Consider the following 16694-nt stretch of genomic DNA (forward strand, 5'->3'; position numbering starts at 1 on the left):
GCACTCGGGAGGCAGAGCCAGGTGGATCTCTGTGAGTTCGAGGCCAGCCTGGTCTACAGAGCGAGATCCAGGACAGGCACCAAAATTACACAGAGAAACCCTGTCTTGAAAAAACAAAACAAAACAAAACAAACAAACAGCCCCTTCACCAAAGAAAAGGGTGTCTGAGCCCCTGGAGCTGGAGTTATAGGTGATTGTGAGAGACCCACCATGGGTGCTAAAAATCTCAGGCCCTAGGCAGGATCAGAAAGTGCTCTCCAACCCCCATCAAGGGTTTTCTTAACCCTTGTTTTATTGGGTTTATCTAACAGGGACTAGGATGACGGAGGAGGTGGGGTGACCGGCAGATTCACACTGGAAGGGTCTGAGGCTCGGTGGTCTTGACTTTATTGGGCTGCAGTTTCCCGCTGACCAGGACGTTCCTAAACATGGTCGTCCCTGGCACGTGTTGTGCAGAAGGAATGCAATTTCCCCTTAACTGACGGGATTCATCAGCCCAGACCAGAAACCGCCCTTCCTCACTCTCCTGTCCCAGGCTTCTCTCTGTGGGCTTGCCTCAAGTTGCTTGTGTCCTTAGCCTGAGGGTCTCTTGTCCCCTTAGCCATCCATACAGGATTTTTCTCCTGGATTTCAACACTGCCTTTGGCACCTTCTTGGACCCCGAGGCCCTAGCTTGCTACAGTATCTCATGTATACTCCTCTGCCTCCTGCCCACACCTTCACAAATAGTCCCATTATGAAACCTCGGGAATGATCCTAATTTGAATATGCCATCTGTTTTCTGTCTGGGCTCTGACTGCTACAAGAACCTATTAGGGATAGACACAGGGCCACAGCAGACAGGGGCACAAACATTACTTATTTTACCATCAAAACTGATACTGGACAACAGGGCTTAGGTCTGGTGGTAAGCGTGTTTGCTAACTCGTCACTCCGAGGTCAGCCCTGAGAGGCCTTGTCCCTGTGGTGCCCTGGTGTGAAGAAATGACAGAGGATTCACATTTCTCACTCAGGGAAAGACCCAGCTGAGTGGAGCAACTCCACTCTTTGAAAAGATGTGTTCTTTTCATGTGTATGAGTGTTTGGCATGTATGTATGTGTGTACACTCCATTTGTGACTGGTGCCCATGGAGGCCAGAAGAGGGCACTGGATCTGGACAGTTGTGAGCCACCGTGTGGGTTCTGGGAATGAACCTGGGTCTTCTGCAAGAACAACCAAGTACTCTTAACTGTTGAGCCTCAGCTCCAGCCCTGGACTCTATGCCAAATTACCAGCAGCCAGTTAAATCAGTCTCAGCCCCAGGGCAAGACCAAGGAGAGGAGCCAAGGGGCCAAAGACTCATTCTGGAAGGACTCTGTGCTGAATAGTTTCATGTCAACTTGACACAAGCAAGAGTCACTGGAGAGGAGGGACCCTCAACTGAGAAAATGCCTCCATAAGACTGGGCTGTAGGCAAGCCTGTAGGGCATTTTCCTAATTAGTGATTGATGGAGAAGGACCCAGTCCATTGTGGGTGGTGCCATCCCTGGCCTAGGGGTCCTGGGTGCTATAAGAAAGCAGGCTGAGCAAGCCATGATGAGCAAGCCAGTAAGCAACTCCCCTCCATGGCCTCTGCATCCGCTCCTGCCTCCAGGTTCCAGGCTTGCCTGAGTTCCTGTCCTGATTTCCTTCAACGACGGAGTATGATGTGGAAGTGGAAGCCAAATAAACCATTTCCTCCCCAAGGTGCTTTTGGTCATGGTATATAGCACCAGCGTCTTGGACAGTGAATGACGTTTTAAAAAGTAACAGGAGCCTACCACAGTGGCGTTCAACTATAGTTCCAGCATGTGGAAAGCTGAGGTAGGAGATCACTTGAGCCTAGGAGTTCAAGACCAGCTTGGGTAATGTAACAGGACTCCGTGTCAGAAACAAAGGGGTGTGTGATAAAGAAAGCAAAAACAAGCAAAGGCTCTGAAATATTCCGATTATTTATCATTAGAGCTGCAAACTGCTTAATTAAAACACCAAGAATCCCACTGAAAAGTAGACAAAACCTACAAATGAATATTTCACATAAAAGGAATGCAGGTTTTTGTTTTGTTTTGTTTTTCTTTTGAAATGCTGGAAATCAAATCCAGGTTCTTACACATGCTAGGCAAACACTCTACACCCCAGCCATGGAAATAAAATACTAATGGCTTAAAAAAAAATTGTGGAATGGTGCAGTTATTCAACTTCAACTTAAAAAGAAGTTTCTGGGGGTGGGAGGAGCTGGCTCAGGCAGCAAAGTGGGTGTAGACCCCCAGCATCCACATGAAAGTTAGAGCGTCTACAGTCCCAGGGCTTGGGAGATGGGGGCAGGAAGATCCCTGGGGCCTGCTAGCCAGTTAGTCCAGCAGAATCTATGAGATACAGGTTTAGCGAGAGACTCTGTCTCGAAATATAAGATGGAGGGGCTGGACAGATGGCTCAGTGATTAAGAGCACTGGCTGTTCTTCCAGAGGGTCAAGTTTGATTCCTCATGTGACAAGTCACAACCATCTGTAATCTAGTTACAGGAGATCTAAAACAGGCCTGTAAGTGGTGCACAGTCATACCTGCAGGCAAAACACCCATACACACAAAATTAAAATAATTTAATAGAAGACTAACAAGCCAGGCATGTTGGCACATGCCCCTTTAATCCCAGCACTCAGGAGGCAGAAGCAGATGGATTTCTGAGTTCTAGGCCAGCCTGGTCTACAGAGGGAGATCCAGGACAGCCTGGGCTACACAGAGAAACCTGTCTCAAAAACACCAAAGGAACAAAAAAACCAAAGTGACTTGAAAACATTATACCTGTATCCTATTTTAAAACATATGTGCATGGGGTGGGGTATGTGTGTGTGGGGGGGGGCGTGGTATTGCTGGGTTTAGAGTTTTCATGATGACATGCAATTAGTCGACATTCCATTAGGCTGCCAAGAGCCTTTGTTTGTTATTAAGCATGCATATGCAAGAGAGGGAAAGAAGGGCTTCTGGATGTGATCCAGCCACTCAGTAAGAGGTTAGAAAGGAAGGATAAAGGGCCAGTTACAGGAGCCCCCTTTGAAAGAGGCACGCATGTAACAAGGAATAGCAAATATTGTAATATTCTTCCGAGAATATAGATAATTGCTTATGCAAGTGCAAATTTTGTAAAGTGATTCAATTCTGTTTTGTATAATGATGCTATTATTCAATGTATGGTGCATGTGAGATTATTCTGTTTAAATGTGCTGACATTTTAGTTACAGGGTCCCAAATGTAGATGTATCATGGATATTCCTGTATAAATGCTTGGGTACAATAGGAGGCTATGAAAGAAAAATTTTACCCAAGATTTCCACTCCTTTTTTAACACTGTCACAAGCTGCCGTGTATCCATGTGATATGGACTATTACTGCTAAAACTGAGTGTAGTCAGAGAGTCAAATTCTGAGGAGTTAGAAATATAAGGCTCAATGGTTCAAAAAAATAATAGCAGAGTGACACTTGAATGGGGATATTCTTAAATGGAAGCAGCTATAACTGAATACATGGCCGGATGTGGAAATATATAGTGTGATGTATAGGCTCTGATTTGAGCATATTGTATAAAATGATAGGAAACTAACAGTTCAGAAAAAGAAAGTTGAAGAGAAATGAAAATGTTCTTGTACAGGGCGAGATAATAAAGCACTTAATGAGGAGAGTGAACTGAAAACACTGTTATAATCTGTGACTATGAAAGACAAAGGTCTCCTGTTAGACACTGGAATCTTTACATCACTCTTGGGGTCACCCAAGTGGAAATGCTAGTTATGTGAATTATACAGATTCATGAAATGATGTAAATCCGTAATCCCAGTGCCCCAAGGTTAGATCTTTACATTGTCTAAGTTATCTTCTGATTGCTGTAATAAGATACCATGACCAGGCAACATATACAAGAGTTTATTTGGGGCTCACAGTTTCAGAGGGTGAGTTCATGACCATCATGGTGAGGAGCAAGGCAGCAGGCAGGCAGGTGTGGCGCTGGAGCAGTTGCTGAGAGCTCACATCTTGAGCCACAAGTATAGGGCAGAGGGGCACTGGGAACAGCTTTTGAAGCCTCAAAGGCAGTCCCCAGGGACACACCTCCTCCTCTAAGGCCACACTTTCCAATCCTTCCCAAACACTTCCACCGACTGGGGACCAAGTATTCAAATCTGTGAGCCTCTGAGGGCCATTCTCATTCAAACCACCACCACATCGCTCTTTACAGAGGGACTCAAAGGTTTATTGACATGCACTGGGCTGGAGGCTGGGAGCCGGGAACATCAAGTTAGTTCTGGGACATCTTGATTTCTGGAAAGGGTTAAGAGAAAACAAGGCAGGTAGGCTGGTTGTTTCCCTAACAGAGGCTCCGAGTGACAGATGCAGTACTTTGCTTTGCTTTGCTTTGCTTTACCTCTGCCCTCTGACATCAGTGCTAGTCTCCTGGGCTGACTGTCTCCACAAGCATGGTGATTTTTGCCAAGGTGAAGATAAACTCCATATAGAATGTCTTTGATGCTCATCCTCTTCTCTGAAGTAAATCAGTGCTGCCAGGAGCAGGCTTGTCTCATTGTCCAGAAAGTCTAAATTTTTAAAACATTTAAAATGTCATATTCTGTAAGTCTTTGAAGTATTTGAAGATTACCTACCTATCTGAAATATATCTATGTATACCTAGAAAACTTAACATGACTATAAGTTTAACTATCATAGAAGACTAATTATTAATCTGTATTTCTTAATTATCTATTCCAATCTAAATGAGTTACATAAACATAATACCTATAATGAGAATAGAAATATATATACAGTATAACAAAATTAAGTTTAAACTTGTATCAATAGACTAAAATCCATAGCAATGTAAAACATTTTAAACAAGTTGTTGTTCTTTAAAAGTAGGTTCAACAGCCAGGCAGTGGTGGCACATGCCTTTAATCACAGCACTCGGGAGACAGAGGCAGATGGATCTCTGTGAGTTCGAGGCCAGCCTGGTCTACAGAGTGAGTTCCAGGAAAGGTGCAAAGCTACACAGGGAAACCCTGTCTTGAAAAAACAAAAAAACAAAACAAACAAACAAACAAACAAAAGTAGGTCCAACAATCTATCCTTTTATCCTATCATTATCTATACTATCCCCCTTTCTTCTTTAGAAAAAGATATTGTATTTATAATTAACCTGTTTTAAATAAAAATATTGGTTTTTCTCTGTCCCACACCTGAGGGCTCTTCTGATATGGGACAAAAGAATCTCTCAACCTTTTATTTTAGGAATATGCTTGGGTTTAGAGAGGGAGTGAGCCAATTCCACCTCCAAAGACAGCTTGGTATATTTGGGAATTTGGGCGTAGCTTCTCTTACTACTTCCTGCTGGATGGGGGCGTGCTGTACCTTATGGGGACACAAAGAAAATTTTAGGATTATGGAGTAGTCTGTGAGGGTGTATCGTCTGAGCCAGTTGCCTTGAAATGGTTCTGGATGTTGGATCATCTGGGCCTTGGTGTTACTGGAGACCTTTCAGGGGATCTTGGCTGGTCAAACCTGATATATCTTAATCAGGAACAAATCCATAGCCTCTGGCTTTCTGTGGAAACAAAAGCAGAGCCTCTTTTCCAAAGCAACATATCCTTATATCCAAACTTTGAAGTCAAGGTACCTTTAAAATATACATATTGGTTTAACTCAACAGCTTTTACCATCAAATATTTTTCTGCAGTTAAAAATCCCAAAGACAACACAATCCAGATTCTCTGTGTAATATCCATCTTTACGTGGTTTATTTTTATACTACCTTTACTGTCTCTTTAAAGACTTTATTTTTTAAAACAATGTTTTTCTTTGTATAACTGTATATATCACTTTTTTTCCTTTCAAGCCTACGTATATTTTACACACATTGTAAAGCATTTAAAGTCTTGTTCCATCTGAATCTGTCTTATTGTGAACCTATTGCTTTAAAATGCAGCATTCTAAGACTGAAACGGCACTGTGGCTGCTGGCTCTGCCCACCTCAGCTTCCCAACATGGCAGTGGTACAGTTTACCACCAGCTCTGGGTCTGGAGTCATGTGTACCATCAACTACCAGAAGCAGTTCTATCAAAGCAGCGTGTAGCCCAGAAACCACTTTTTTTTTTCACTTTTTTTTTATACTAGCAAAGACTAAATCCACACAGCAGTGTAATGTGCCACTTGCAGATGCCTCATTTCCGCCATACTGCTGGTCAAACACACATGCCAGGAACCCGCCAACTTGAGAGAGACAACTAGGAAGCTATTTTTAGCTCCGTTTTGAATTGCTTTTTAAATATTCTCAGGTTTAAGGTGGAAACTCGAGCTGTTGGGCGCCATTTGTAGCTGGAGAGTTTTCTCTCTGGGTCCTGCCAAGCCCCAGCAGTCCGACAGCCCACTTATGAAATAAACACACAGATGATTATAGTTAGCAATTGCTGCTAACAAATTATCCCCAAACTCAGAGCCAAGGAGCTTCTCTGGGTCAGGAAACCAGGTGTGGTTTAGCTGGCTTTCTCCCACTCAGTGTCTCCTACAAGGTTCTACTCCAGCTGTTGGCCACTGGGGGAGGATCTGCTTCTGGGCTCATCCTTGTGGCTCCTGGTCAGCGTCAGACCCTTGCCAGCTTGGGCCAGTGTATCTGTTTGGACTGGGTCATGATTGTATTTTATGTTTCTCCCAAAGGCCCATGAGGGACATACTTGGTACCAGATTGGCTCTGTTAGAAGGCAGGGGAATCACTAATGTCTTCAGATATTAGGGAGTATAGGACCCCCAACTCCTCTCTTTCATTTGCTGGCGGTGAGGTGAGCAGTTTTGTCCACCAGATGTACTGCTTGTCACAAGCCCTAAGTATCAGGCACAATCAAGGACCACAGCCTCAGAAATCATGAACTAAGTCCTCTTTGTGTGTGTGTGTGTGTGTGTGTGTGTGTGTGTGTGTGTGTGTATGGTGTGTGTATGTCTCTATGTGTGTATGTGGGTGTTTATGGTGTATCTCTGTGTGTGTGTGTTTTGTTTTATTTTTGGGGACAGGGTCTCACTGTATAGTTCTGGTTGGCTTGGAACTCTCTCTGTAAACCAGGCTGGCCTCAAACCCATGAGGATCTGCCTGCCTCTCCCCCCACCCCTCAAGTGCTGAGATTAAAGGTGTGTGCCACCACTGCTCGGCTTCCTTTTTCTTCGTAAATTGGTTAGCTCGGGTAAGGAAAGCTAACACAGACTGATGAATTAATTAGCATAGCTTCGATGGCTTTAACAACAGGTATTTCTTAGAGTTCTGCAGTCTGGTAAGTTAGAGACCCAGGTTCCTGGGGAGGACTCTCTTTTTTGCCTTGCAAATGGCTGCCTCACTTGATGCAGAGAGAGAAAACCCTTCTTGTCCCATGGCGCCTCTTATTATAAGGACACTAACCCCATCTTGGAATCTTACTTTCACAATCTTATCTACATCTAATTATCTCCCAAAGTCCCCAGTTCTAAATACCATCATGTTGGAAAGTAAGAGCTTGTAAATGGTTAATCTTAGTTATCGACTTGATCTATTGAGAGATGCATAGGTCCTTAGGAAAACACACCTGGGTGTGTCTTCTAGGGCATTTCCAGAGATGATTAGGTCACGAGGTTTAATCCGAGGATGGATTCTAAACTTGAATATGAGCTGTGAGAGGTGGGGCCTGGTTAAAGGAAACAGGCTGCTGGACTGTGGGTTTGAAGGATGCATAAAGCCTCACCCCTTTATTTATTTATTTATTTATTTATTTATTTATTTATTTATTTATTTATTTATTTGTTTGTTCATTTGTTTGCTTGTTTGTTTGAGACAGGATTTCTCTGTAGTCCTGACTGTCCTGGAACTGGCTCTGTAGCCCAGGCTGGCCTTGAACTCAGAGATCTGCCTGCCTCTGACTCCACACACACCTCTCCCCTTCCTCTTAAGCCTCTCTGCTTATTGGCTTCTGGGAGGTGAGCAGCCCCCTGTTCTGAGCCTGTGGTGATATCCTGCCTTGCCTCTAGCCTAAAGCAATGCATCCGATGAATTTTAGATAGAAACCTTTGAAATCATGAGACTAAATAAATCCTGTCCCCTTTCTATTGTTTTTCTCAGGTGTTTGTCACAACGATAAAATGTCTGACTGACACAGAAATTCAACATGTGAAAAGGTGGGGGGTGGGTGACATATTTTGTCATAATAACCACAGATGTCAGAGTTTCTAACATGTAGTTTTTTCTGCAGGGCCCTTTACAACATGGTACCTTCCTAAGAACAGGTGAGCAAGATACCCAAGACAGAAGCCACAGCTTTTTTTGTTTTTTGTTTTTTTGTTTTTCACTACGGGGTTTCTCTGTGTAGTTTTGGTGCCTGTCCTAGATCTTGCTCTGTAGACCAGACTGGCCTCAAACTCACAGAGATCCGCCTGGCTCTGCCTCCCGAGTGCTGGGATTAAAGGTGTGCGCCACCACCGCCCAGCCAACCATCTAATTTTTTTTGCAAGTGAGTCACATATTCAAGAGTAAAGGGGTATCCGGGCATCTGGGTACCAGTAGGCACAGATCACCGGGGACCATGCTGTAGGATGCTTACTATAGCATCTGAGCAGATAATAACTAAAAGGCCACCCCGTACTGAGCAGTGACAATCTCAAAAACCATAATCATAGCCCAAACTATACAAATGTTGCAAGGAAGAGACTGAAGCAAAACCTTGAGATTCTGATGATCCCACAATGAAAATGTTAACATAGAACGCGCTAGCAGGTGGTAGGCATGCATGCAGAAGGTTTTAAAGTTCTGTTTTTATTAAATATGAAACAGATACACAAGATGGGTGCCTATAAAACATGTGTGAGTGATAAAGAAGCGTGATATTATTAGCACATGTGGCTGTGCCACCAATCTAAGGCAAGGGGTGACAATGACTTTCTAGGTCTCTGCCCCACCCCTCAGCACAGTCATGCTGTGTTTTGTGGTCGCTACTCACGTTATTTTTTTTGAAACAGAAATGTTTGTATCTCCTCATGTGATATCGGTTTTTCCCTGCCTTGTATGAATGGAAGCAGGGCTGCTGAGGCAGCTTAGTGGGTAAGGTGCTTGCTGCACTAACCCGGTGACCTGAGTTCAAACCCAGGATCCCATGATAGAAGACGAGAATCAAGTTTGGGTCCCAGCACCCATGTCCTGTCTCAGGGAATCTGACACCACAGGCACCCACACTCACACTCACAGACCCACACCCATACTCACACACATACCCACACTCACATGCACACACCTACACACTGACACACACATAAATCAAATCAAATATTCAAAAGAATAAGACCGGAAGCAAACTGTGCACATTTCTCTCAAAATTATGTTTCTGAGGTTTTTATACCATCACATTAGTGTTTGCAGTTGGAGCCAAACCTCAGATCCTCAGCTCCACCAAACTCCACATTGCTCTAGTACAAGAGCAAACTCAGGGCTGGAGAGATGGCTTAAAGGCTAAGAGCACTGGCTGCTCTTCCAGAGGTCCTGAGTTCAATTTCCAGCACCCACATGGTGGCTCACAACCATCTGTACTGAGATCTGGTGCCCTGTTCTGGCCTGCAGGCATACATAATAAATAAATAAATAAATCTTTAAAAAAAAAGAGAAAACTCAATATTTCATTTGAGCCACCTCTCTGTGTGACACGGTGTGACTGTGCTACAACTCATCTACATGTGTCTCAATGGACACATGGCTCGTTTCATCCTTGTGCTGTGTAAACGTGCTGCTGTGAACATCATGGGGCTTGTTCCTGACACACTTGTGCAAATGTTTCTTCAGGGAATACACCTGGAAGAGGAACGTTGGATCAAGGGCATACCGGCTTTAGGCGATCATGCCAAATTGTTTTCCGCAGTGGTTAGAGTGATTTACATTCCTACCAACAGCGAGGAAGCACCCCAGTTGCCTGACTTTCATTTCCGCCAATCCGGATGGCATCAGATGGAATTTCACCGTGGGTTTAATTTGTACTGTACATGGGCTTGTGAATGTCTCAATACCGCACTGGCAGAAACGATCACGTGACCAGATGAGACTCTGCACTCTGAACTCTACACTCAGGTTTTAGCTGTCATCCATTAACATTTACAGGTTGTTGATACCGTAATGAAATTCCTGTGCAAATTCTCTGGGTAAAAGTTAAACACAGTCGAAACTTGAAATGATAATTTAGTACAAGCCCCATGGTGCCGAATGCTAGAAACTATAGACGACCAAGTTAGGAGTGAAGAAAGTAGTTTGTAGGCTGGGATGTAGTTCAGTGAAGAAGCATGTGCTCCACGTATAGTCGCCTGGGCTCAATCACTAGTAGCATGGGGAAAAAGAATGAATTTCATGGACATTATGCCATTATCTATTTATTTTAGTGAAAATCATAAGGGAATTGAGAGAAAAAGGGAGTCCTGTCCATCTAGTTCATACACCCTGTCTGCCGCCATAAAGGACTAGGAAAGAGGGTGTGGATCACTGTGGGTCCGAGCATTTCATCCCTGATTCAGAACTTAGGACGTAGTGGTGCTATTAGGATTTAAGAAGAATTACCTTGGTACAGGTGAGGGATTTACAGTGAAGAGTTAATAAAGGAATTCCTTCCCTTAGATGTCATCCTGGATTGTAAACCTGCTGACAGATTAAAAAACCTGAACTTAGTAAAGAGGCCACAACCTCATCAGATTCAAGCCAAGAAACATGCTCCAGAATAAGCCAAAGGTCCAAGAGAAAATTCAACAGTAAATGGGTAAGAAGTCAGGCGAGCTGGTGGGTCTGTCCTTGAGACAGAGCTGCAGGAGTATAACCTCCAATCATGTGGCTTAAGGCTGAGAAGAGACTGGACCCGGTGTCTGTGTGGGTTAGACTTGAGATGAGGCTGAACAGGACAGTGGGAGCTGGCTGGGTGCACTTGGAGCTCTCAGAAAGGAGGCTGAGATGAATTCTACTTATGGGGGATGTGTGGTATAAAATTATGTTTTAAAACTACTTTCTTTCTCTCAGACAAGGTCTTGCTATGTTGCTCAGGCTGGCTTTGAACTCACAGTGCACCCTGAGCCAGTCTCCCAAGTATTGGGGATTATAGGTGCACACGATCCTTATGAATTTACCCTTTCAGAAAGCACTCTAGAGTAACTATCAAGAATTCAAGGGGGGGCTGGAGAGATGTCTCAGAGGTTAGAGCACTGGCTGCTCTTTTAGAAGTCCTGAATTAAATTCCCAGCAACCACACAGTAGCTCACAAACATCTGTAATGAGATCTGGTGCCCTCTTCTGGCCTGCAGGGACACATACAGGCAGAACACTGTATACATAGTAAACAAATAAATCTTTAAAAAAGAAAAAAGAATTTAAAGGGGGTTGGGGCAGATGTGCACTTCCAGGGGACCCAAGTCTAGTTCCCAGCACCTAATTAGCAGCTAATTCCAGGAGGCCCCATGCCCTCTTCTGGCTTCCGTCGGTACTGCATGATACACAAATAGGCAAAACACCCACACACATAAAATAAATTAAAAAAAAGAATTTAAGCGTGTTTCCATTTATGGACTATATAATTCTATGTGGTCAGTAAGTTGGGTTTTTGGTGGTGAAAGGAGATTTGTTCAAATTGTTTCAATAAACACGGGAGGCTTTGCAGGTGAGGTGGCATCCCAGCCAGGGAAAGGCCCCAGCTGTGGAGCAGCTGGCCCAGGACAGTAGGTTTTCCCGGTGCCTTTACTTAAGGGCTCCATTACACTCTTCTGGTCTCTGTTTCACTTAATTAAAAAAAAAATTTTTTTTTAATTAAGTTTCTACATACCCAGTCTTCTGGCAAACCCAAGTCCAGATAAGGGGATCTTGATTGGCCAGGTTGGCTGCCCTTGGAGATCCTCCAATCAGCGGGGGAGGAGACCGCCCCGCCCCCAGCTGCTGGCCGCCGTTACCCTGGTGCAGCAGTTACTTTTATGGACAAACATCCAGGACTGGCAAGCACTGTGATGGACATCGTTAAAAAGAGAATCTAAGAAAAAGATGGGGACCCAGAGGTGCTTTAAAATGCTCCTACAGTCCGCGCGCGCACGCACCTCCCCCCCACATCCACAGCGACATGATAATTATGGGTTGTCTGAGTGTGCAGTGCAACAAGAAGCAGCGATTGGCATGAAGAGTATTGAAGAACACGGGGGATGCTAATAGACGTCGTTTGAAAAAAGATAGGCTATAAAACGATATACAACATGATCCGAATTTTCTGAGAAAAAAAAATTGCTCATACTGTGTTTCATCTGTAAGGGAAAACCAATGGGCTGGCGGTGTGATAGCTGCTGGTATAAAGATCTGAGTGTGGTTGGGGTAGGCCTGTAATCCATATATACTGAGGCTGAGGCAGGAGGATGGGGCGGGAGTCCTGGGCCAGCATTTGTGACATTGTGAGACTCTGACTCAAGGCGATTTGCTCACAGCTTTCGGACGTTACTTGTTGCAAAGCTGCCTCCTTTTCGCCAGGCGACTCGTTCAGAGGTCCCCCTCTCTTTGAACCCGGCTGGGGCTGCGGCTTCCAGCGCGGTCACCGCCGGGGCGGCCTCGCTCCGCCCCTCGCCGGTCGCCCCGCTTCCTGACCCGAGGCCGCGCCCTCGCCACCGCCTTCCGCCCACATGGCTCCGCTGCGCTTCTCGGCCAACGTTTCCTGGCTGTTCCCGGAGCTCCCCGGGCTCCCCGAGCGGCTGCAGGCCGCGGGCCGTGCGGGCTTCGAGGCGGCCGAGGTGGCCTGGCCGTACGTCGAGCCGCCCGAGGCGCTGGCGAGCGCCGCCCGGGCCGCGGGGATGCGGCTGGTGCTCATCAACACGCCGCGGGGTGCGCACCGGGGCGGGGAGCGGCAGGGCTGCGGGGAGCCATGCCTGTGCTGACGCTGGTTCTCTCCGCAGGAGACCAAGAGAAGGGGGAGATGGGGCTGGGGGCCGTCCCCGAGAGACAGGCGGCCTTCCGAGAGGGGCTGGAGCAGGCTGTGCTGTACGCCAAGGCTCTGGGATGCCCCAGGTACCCTGCCCTGCCCTCCCTTGACGGTGGGGCCGGGTCGACAGAAGCTCGGAGCGGAGACACCGCTGTGGGCTACCGTCTTTGGAGACAGCTTTTTGTATTTCTTCTGTTAGTGTCGTTCTGTATGCCATGTTTCCAGGCTCATCTCATACTGGGATCCCATGATGGGTGTTGGGGTCTGATGAGGGATTTTAACAAGGACGAGAAAGCTGGGAGCAAGGTGGGAGTGGGAGGCGGGCAGGGCGGGCACCTAACCCTGACTAGAAGAAAGCTGTTTGCAGAGAGTGATGCAGGAACTGAATCGGGCAGGCCCACGCATCCACTTTATAGGGAGAGAGCTACGCTATTCAGGCAAGGAGGCTGGCTGGGCCAGAGGAAGGTTGTGTCCAGTTGAGTTAATGGGGCGAGGGGTGGTGAACGGAGTTCCAAGGGTCTGAACGCCTGCAGGGCCTGCGGGGGTTTGGATGTTGCTGAGATGAGGAGGTGCTGTGCTGCAGTCTCAAAGTGGGATTACGGGAACAGGAGTCAATCCCAGAGGTCAGTTAGTGCTGGGAAGCAACCAGCGGCAAGAGGTCAGCAGCAGGGGCAGAAAGCATTTGGGAAGAGGCTAAGAGGCAAGGAGAAGAAGCAGCGTTAAGCAACATGGACTGTCTAGAAAGGGCAAGGGTCAAAACCACTTTTAAAAGGTGAGCCTCAGGGCTGGAGAGATGGCTCAGCAGTTCAGAGCACTTGTTGCTCTTGCAGAGGACCTGGGCTGGGTTGCCAGTACCCACATGGCAGCTCACAACCATCTGCAAATGCAGCAACAGTAATCCAGTAACACCTGACCCCCAGGGGCACCAGGCACACACTGGTACACATAGACACCTGCAGGCAAAACACTCACACACAAATAAATTTTTAAAATCTGAAGAAAAAAAAAAAAGTGAGCCTCAAGCATGCTTTTGAGCTGAGCAGGAACAGGGACAGGAGAGGTTCAGAGTCCTCTCCTTTGATAGGCAGGGGCCCTGATGGCGACTTGCCGTGGGCTGACACAAGTGTGGGAGGCTGCTGGGATGCCTGGGCATCATGCCTCAGATGGTCTGAACAGAAGATCTGGGGAGCTGGGGGTGAGGCTGGCATAGTCAGAGGGCATCTAGAAGATGCGCAGGGGGTTGGGGGCCTGAGCCCTCCCCACCGCCTTCTCTACAGGATCCACCTGATGGCTGGCCGAGTGCCCCAGGGCGCTGACCGAGCTGCCGTCAAGGGTGAGATGGAAACAGTTTTTCTGGAGAACCTGAGGCATGCAGCTGGGGTTCTGGCTCAGGTAAGAGGTGGAAACACATAGCTGACGTGTTGGGGAGCGGAGGGGGTACATAGTGGGGACAGTAGATGAGGGACAAAGCTGAGCAAGAGCACAGGTCAGAGGAACAGATGAGGTTGCTGACCAGTGACCGACTGGGACAGATGTGGGGAGGAACCCTGACGGCCTCCAACATGGTTCTAGGAGAACCTCGTGGGACTGCTGGAGCCCATTAACACCCGCATCACGGACCCCCAGTACTTCCTGGACACACCCCAGCAGGGTAGGACTCGAGTCCTACGCCACCTCCTCTCCCTCTTTAATTCACATGTTCCAAGGCCTCATGGCTTTCTCCCTGGCTTTCCCCACAGCGGCAGCCATCTTGCAGAAGGTTGGGAGACCAAATCTTCAATTGCAGATGGTGAGTGAAGATGGGTGCTTCTTCGGGTCACGTCTTCCAGTCTGGGGAGAACTGGGGAGGACACCCAAGGGTTCTGACTGGTGTTCTCTTCCCTAGGACGTATTCCACTGGCAGATCATGGATGGGAATCTGACAGGAAACATCAGGGAGTTCCTGCCCATCGTTGGTGAGGGCTCCCCCTCCCAAGCTCCTCCCGGGTTGATGCTGTGTCTTGTGCTTGCTTCCCTTTCCACCCCTGTCCCATGTCTCTCCTCATCTGTCCCCAGGGCATGTGCAGGTGGCACAGGTCCCGGACCGAGGGGAGCCAGGCAGCTCTGGAGAGCTGGACTTTTCTTACCTGTTCCAGCTGCTAGAAGATGAAGGCTACCAAGGATTTGTGGGCTGCGAGTATCGGCCTCGAGGTGAGGCTTGGGGAAGGGGACATTGGAGGGACGGAGGTTGGCAGGGGCTGTCCTTTCCCTTATGGGTTGAGATGGCATTGTCTCTCTTTTACTGCAGGAGACACGGTGGAGGGTCTGAGTTGGCTACGTTCATACTGGGACAGAAAGGGCCGCCCACGGACTGGCCAGTAAGGTTCTACAGAGCACCTGGATTGCCGCCCTGGGGCAGCGGACGAGTGTCCTGAGGCTCCTCTGAATTAAAGACACACTGAGTGTTTTCATATGTGTATATTACAGGGGGGGGGACACACAGTGTCTAATGCTTCAATGTCTCTGAGTTAATTCCCTCCTACTGAGAAGGGACACACAGCCCAAGCTCAAATCCTCCAGTTGGTGCCAGGGTTACTGTGGCTACAGAGAGCTTCTGAGCCTCCTTTTTATCTACAGACAGGAACCAAAGGTCCCGTGGGGGTGGGGTGGCAAACACTGGTGACAGGCGCTTGAGAGGCAGGGCCAAGATTAGAACCAGTGTTGCAAGAGTAATGTCCAACAGTGATAGCCAAGTGGGAACAAAGACCAGAGGGCCAAGGATGCAGGTGGCATACGGTGACAAACTGTGAGTCAGGTCACTAGCAGAGCTCTAAGGGGCCAGTGCCGCCAGTTCATCTGAGGCTCCCTGGGACTCCACCAGCTGGGCAGGAAGAAGGCCTTGACTTCTGGATGGGCCCAGGGGCCTAAAGTGAGTCCAGGCTGTTCAGCAGCTGTGTTCGGGGAGGGCAGTCCCTGTTCCAGATCGTAGCAGCAGTTCCCCAGACACACTCAAATCCCTGGCGTCACTCTGCGTCTGAGGACTTGGGGTTCATAAGTGCCTCAAATGGGCAAGCTTATAGGTCCACAATTCAGCCAATGAAGTCCGTGGTCCACTTTCTCAGAGGAGGCGGGTCCAGAGGGTGAAACAGGCGGTGTTGATGACAGACTCCAAGTGGTGGTAGGTGGAGACCAGCTGGGCCGGGGGACTCTCGCTGTCCTGGGGCTGCACCGGGAAGGGCTCTCGGAAGACCACCGTCAGGGACTGTGGGGGGAAGGCAGGTGAGAGGGTGCGTGGGAAGGACGGAGAAGGCTGAGGGGAGCACTGGGGTGCAGCCTCCAGGAAGTCCCTCGCCCTTTGTCCTCACCGTCTTTCCCAAGTGTGAGTCCAGAAACACTAACACAAAACAGTCAGTGAACTTCTGATTCAGCACAACCTGAAGCAACAGATAGAAGAGAAGAGGGAGTGAGGCCCGTCTCAGGCGCGTGGGTGTGCGCCCTCCTGCAGGCCTTCTCACAGAGGCAGAGGGTGAGGCCTCCTTCTGTCACAAGCTGATCCTATCTGCGAGCCTGGGTCCCTCAGGATGGTGTTGCCACACCGGGCCTCAACCTGTCTGTCAGCGGCCTGTCACAGTCTTGTAGAGGACATGGCAGGGAGGCCAGTCAAGGAAGGGCAGTTCTAGACCTTGGCGTGACCCTCCAGCCAGTTCTAGGCCTCCTACGGCGCCTTGTCACA

General features: G+C 47.8%; 2 protein-coding genes across 6 annotated transcripts in view; one reads left to right on the plus strand and one right to left on the minus strand.

Moving 5' to 3' along the window:
• Nucleotides 1-12637: 12637 nt before the first annotated feature.
• Hyi (hydroxypyruvate isomerase (putative)) lies at nt 12638-15430 on the plus strand. Of its 3 annotated transcripts, none has more exons than XM_076564913.1 (8): nt 12638-12885; nt 12957-13176; nt 14260-14374; nt 14555-14633; nt 14722-14771; nt 14868-14937; nt 15118-15172; nt 15270-15430. In XM_076564913.1, exons 1-7 carry the CDS (start codon nt 12687-12689, stop codon nt 15129-15131), a joined length of 747 nt encoding a protein of 248 aa, XP_076421028.1. In that variant the 5' UTR covers nt 12638-12686; the 3' UTR covers nt 15132-15172; nt 15270-15430. The 3 variants fall into 3 exon arrangements, with proteins under 3 accessions (XP_076421028.1, XP_076421026.1, XP_076421027.1); XM_076564911.1 differs by having other exon boundaries at nt 12655-12885; nt 15038-15172; XM_076564912.1 differs by having other exon boundaries at nt 12659-12885; nt 12957-13068; nt 15038-15172.
• Szt2 (SZT2 subunit of KICSTOR complex) overlaps nt 15425-16694 on the minus strand; it is a 46626-nt gene continuing 45356 nt past the window's right edge. For all 3 annotated transcript variants that reach the window (XM_015987600.3, XM_042271746.2, XM_076564908.1), the window contains 2 exons: nt 16327-16395; nt 15425-16223 (listed from right to left, as the gene is read on the minus strand). In XM_015987600.3, the coding sequence (XP_015843086.3) occupies nt 16080-16223; nt 16327-16395 (213 nt within the window). In that variant the 3' untranslated portion in view covers nt 15425-16079. The remainder of the gene's footprint in view (nt 16224-16326; nt 16396-16694) is intronic.

The sequence above is a fragment of the Peromyscus maniculatus genome, chromosome 2 (genome assembly GCF_049852395.1).
Source record: "Peromyscus maniculatus bairdii isolate BWxNUB_F1_BW_parent chromosome 2, HU_Pman_BW_mat_3.1, whole genome shotgun sequence".
Classification (NCBI taxonomy): Eukaryota; Metazoa; Chordata; class Mammalia; order Rodentia; family Cricetidae; genus Peromyscus; species Peromyscus maniculatus.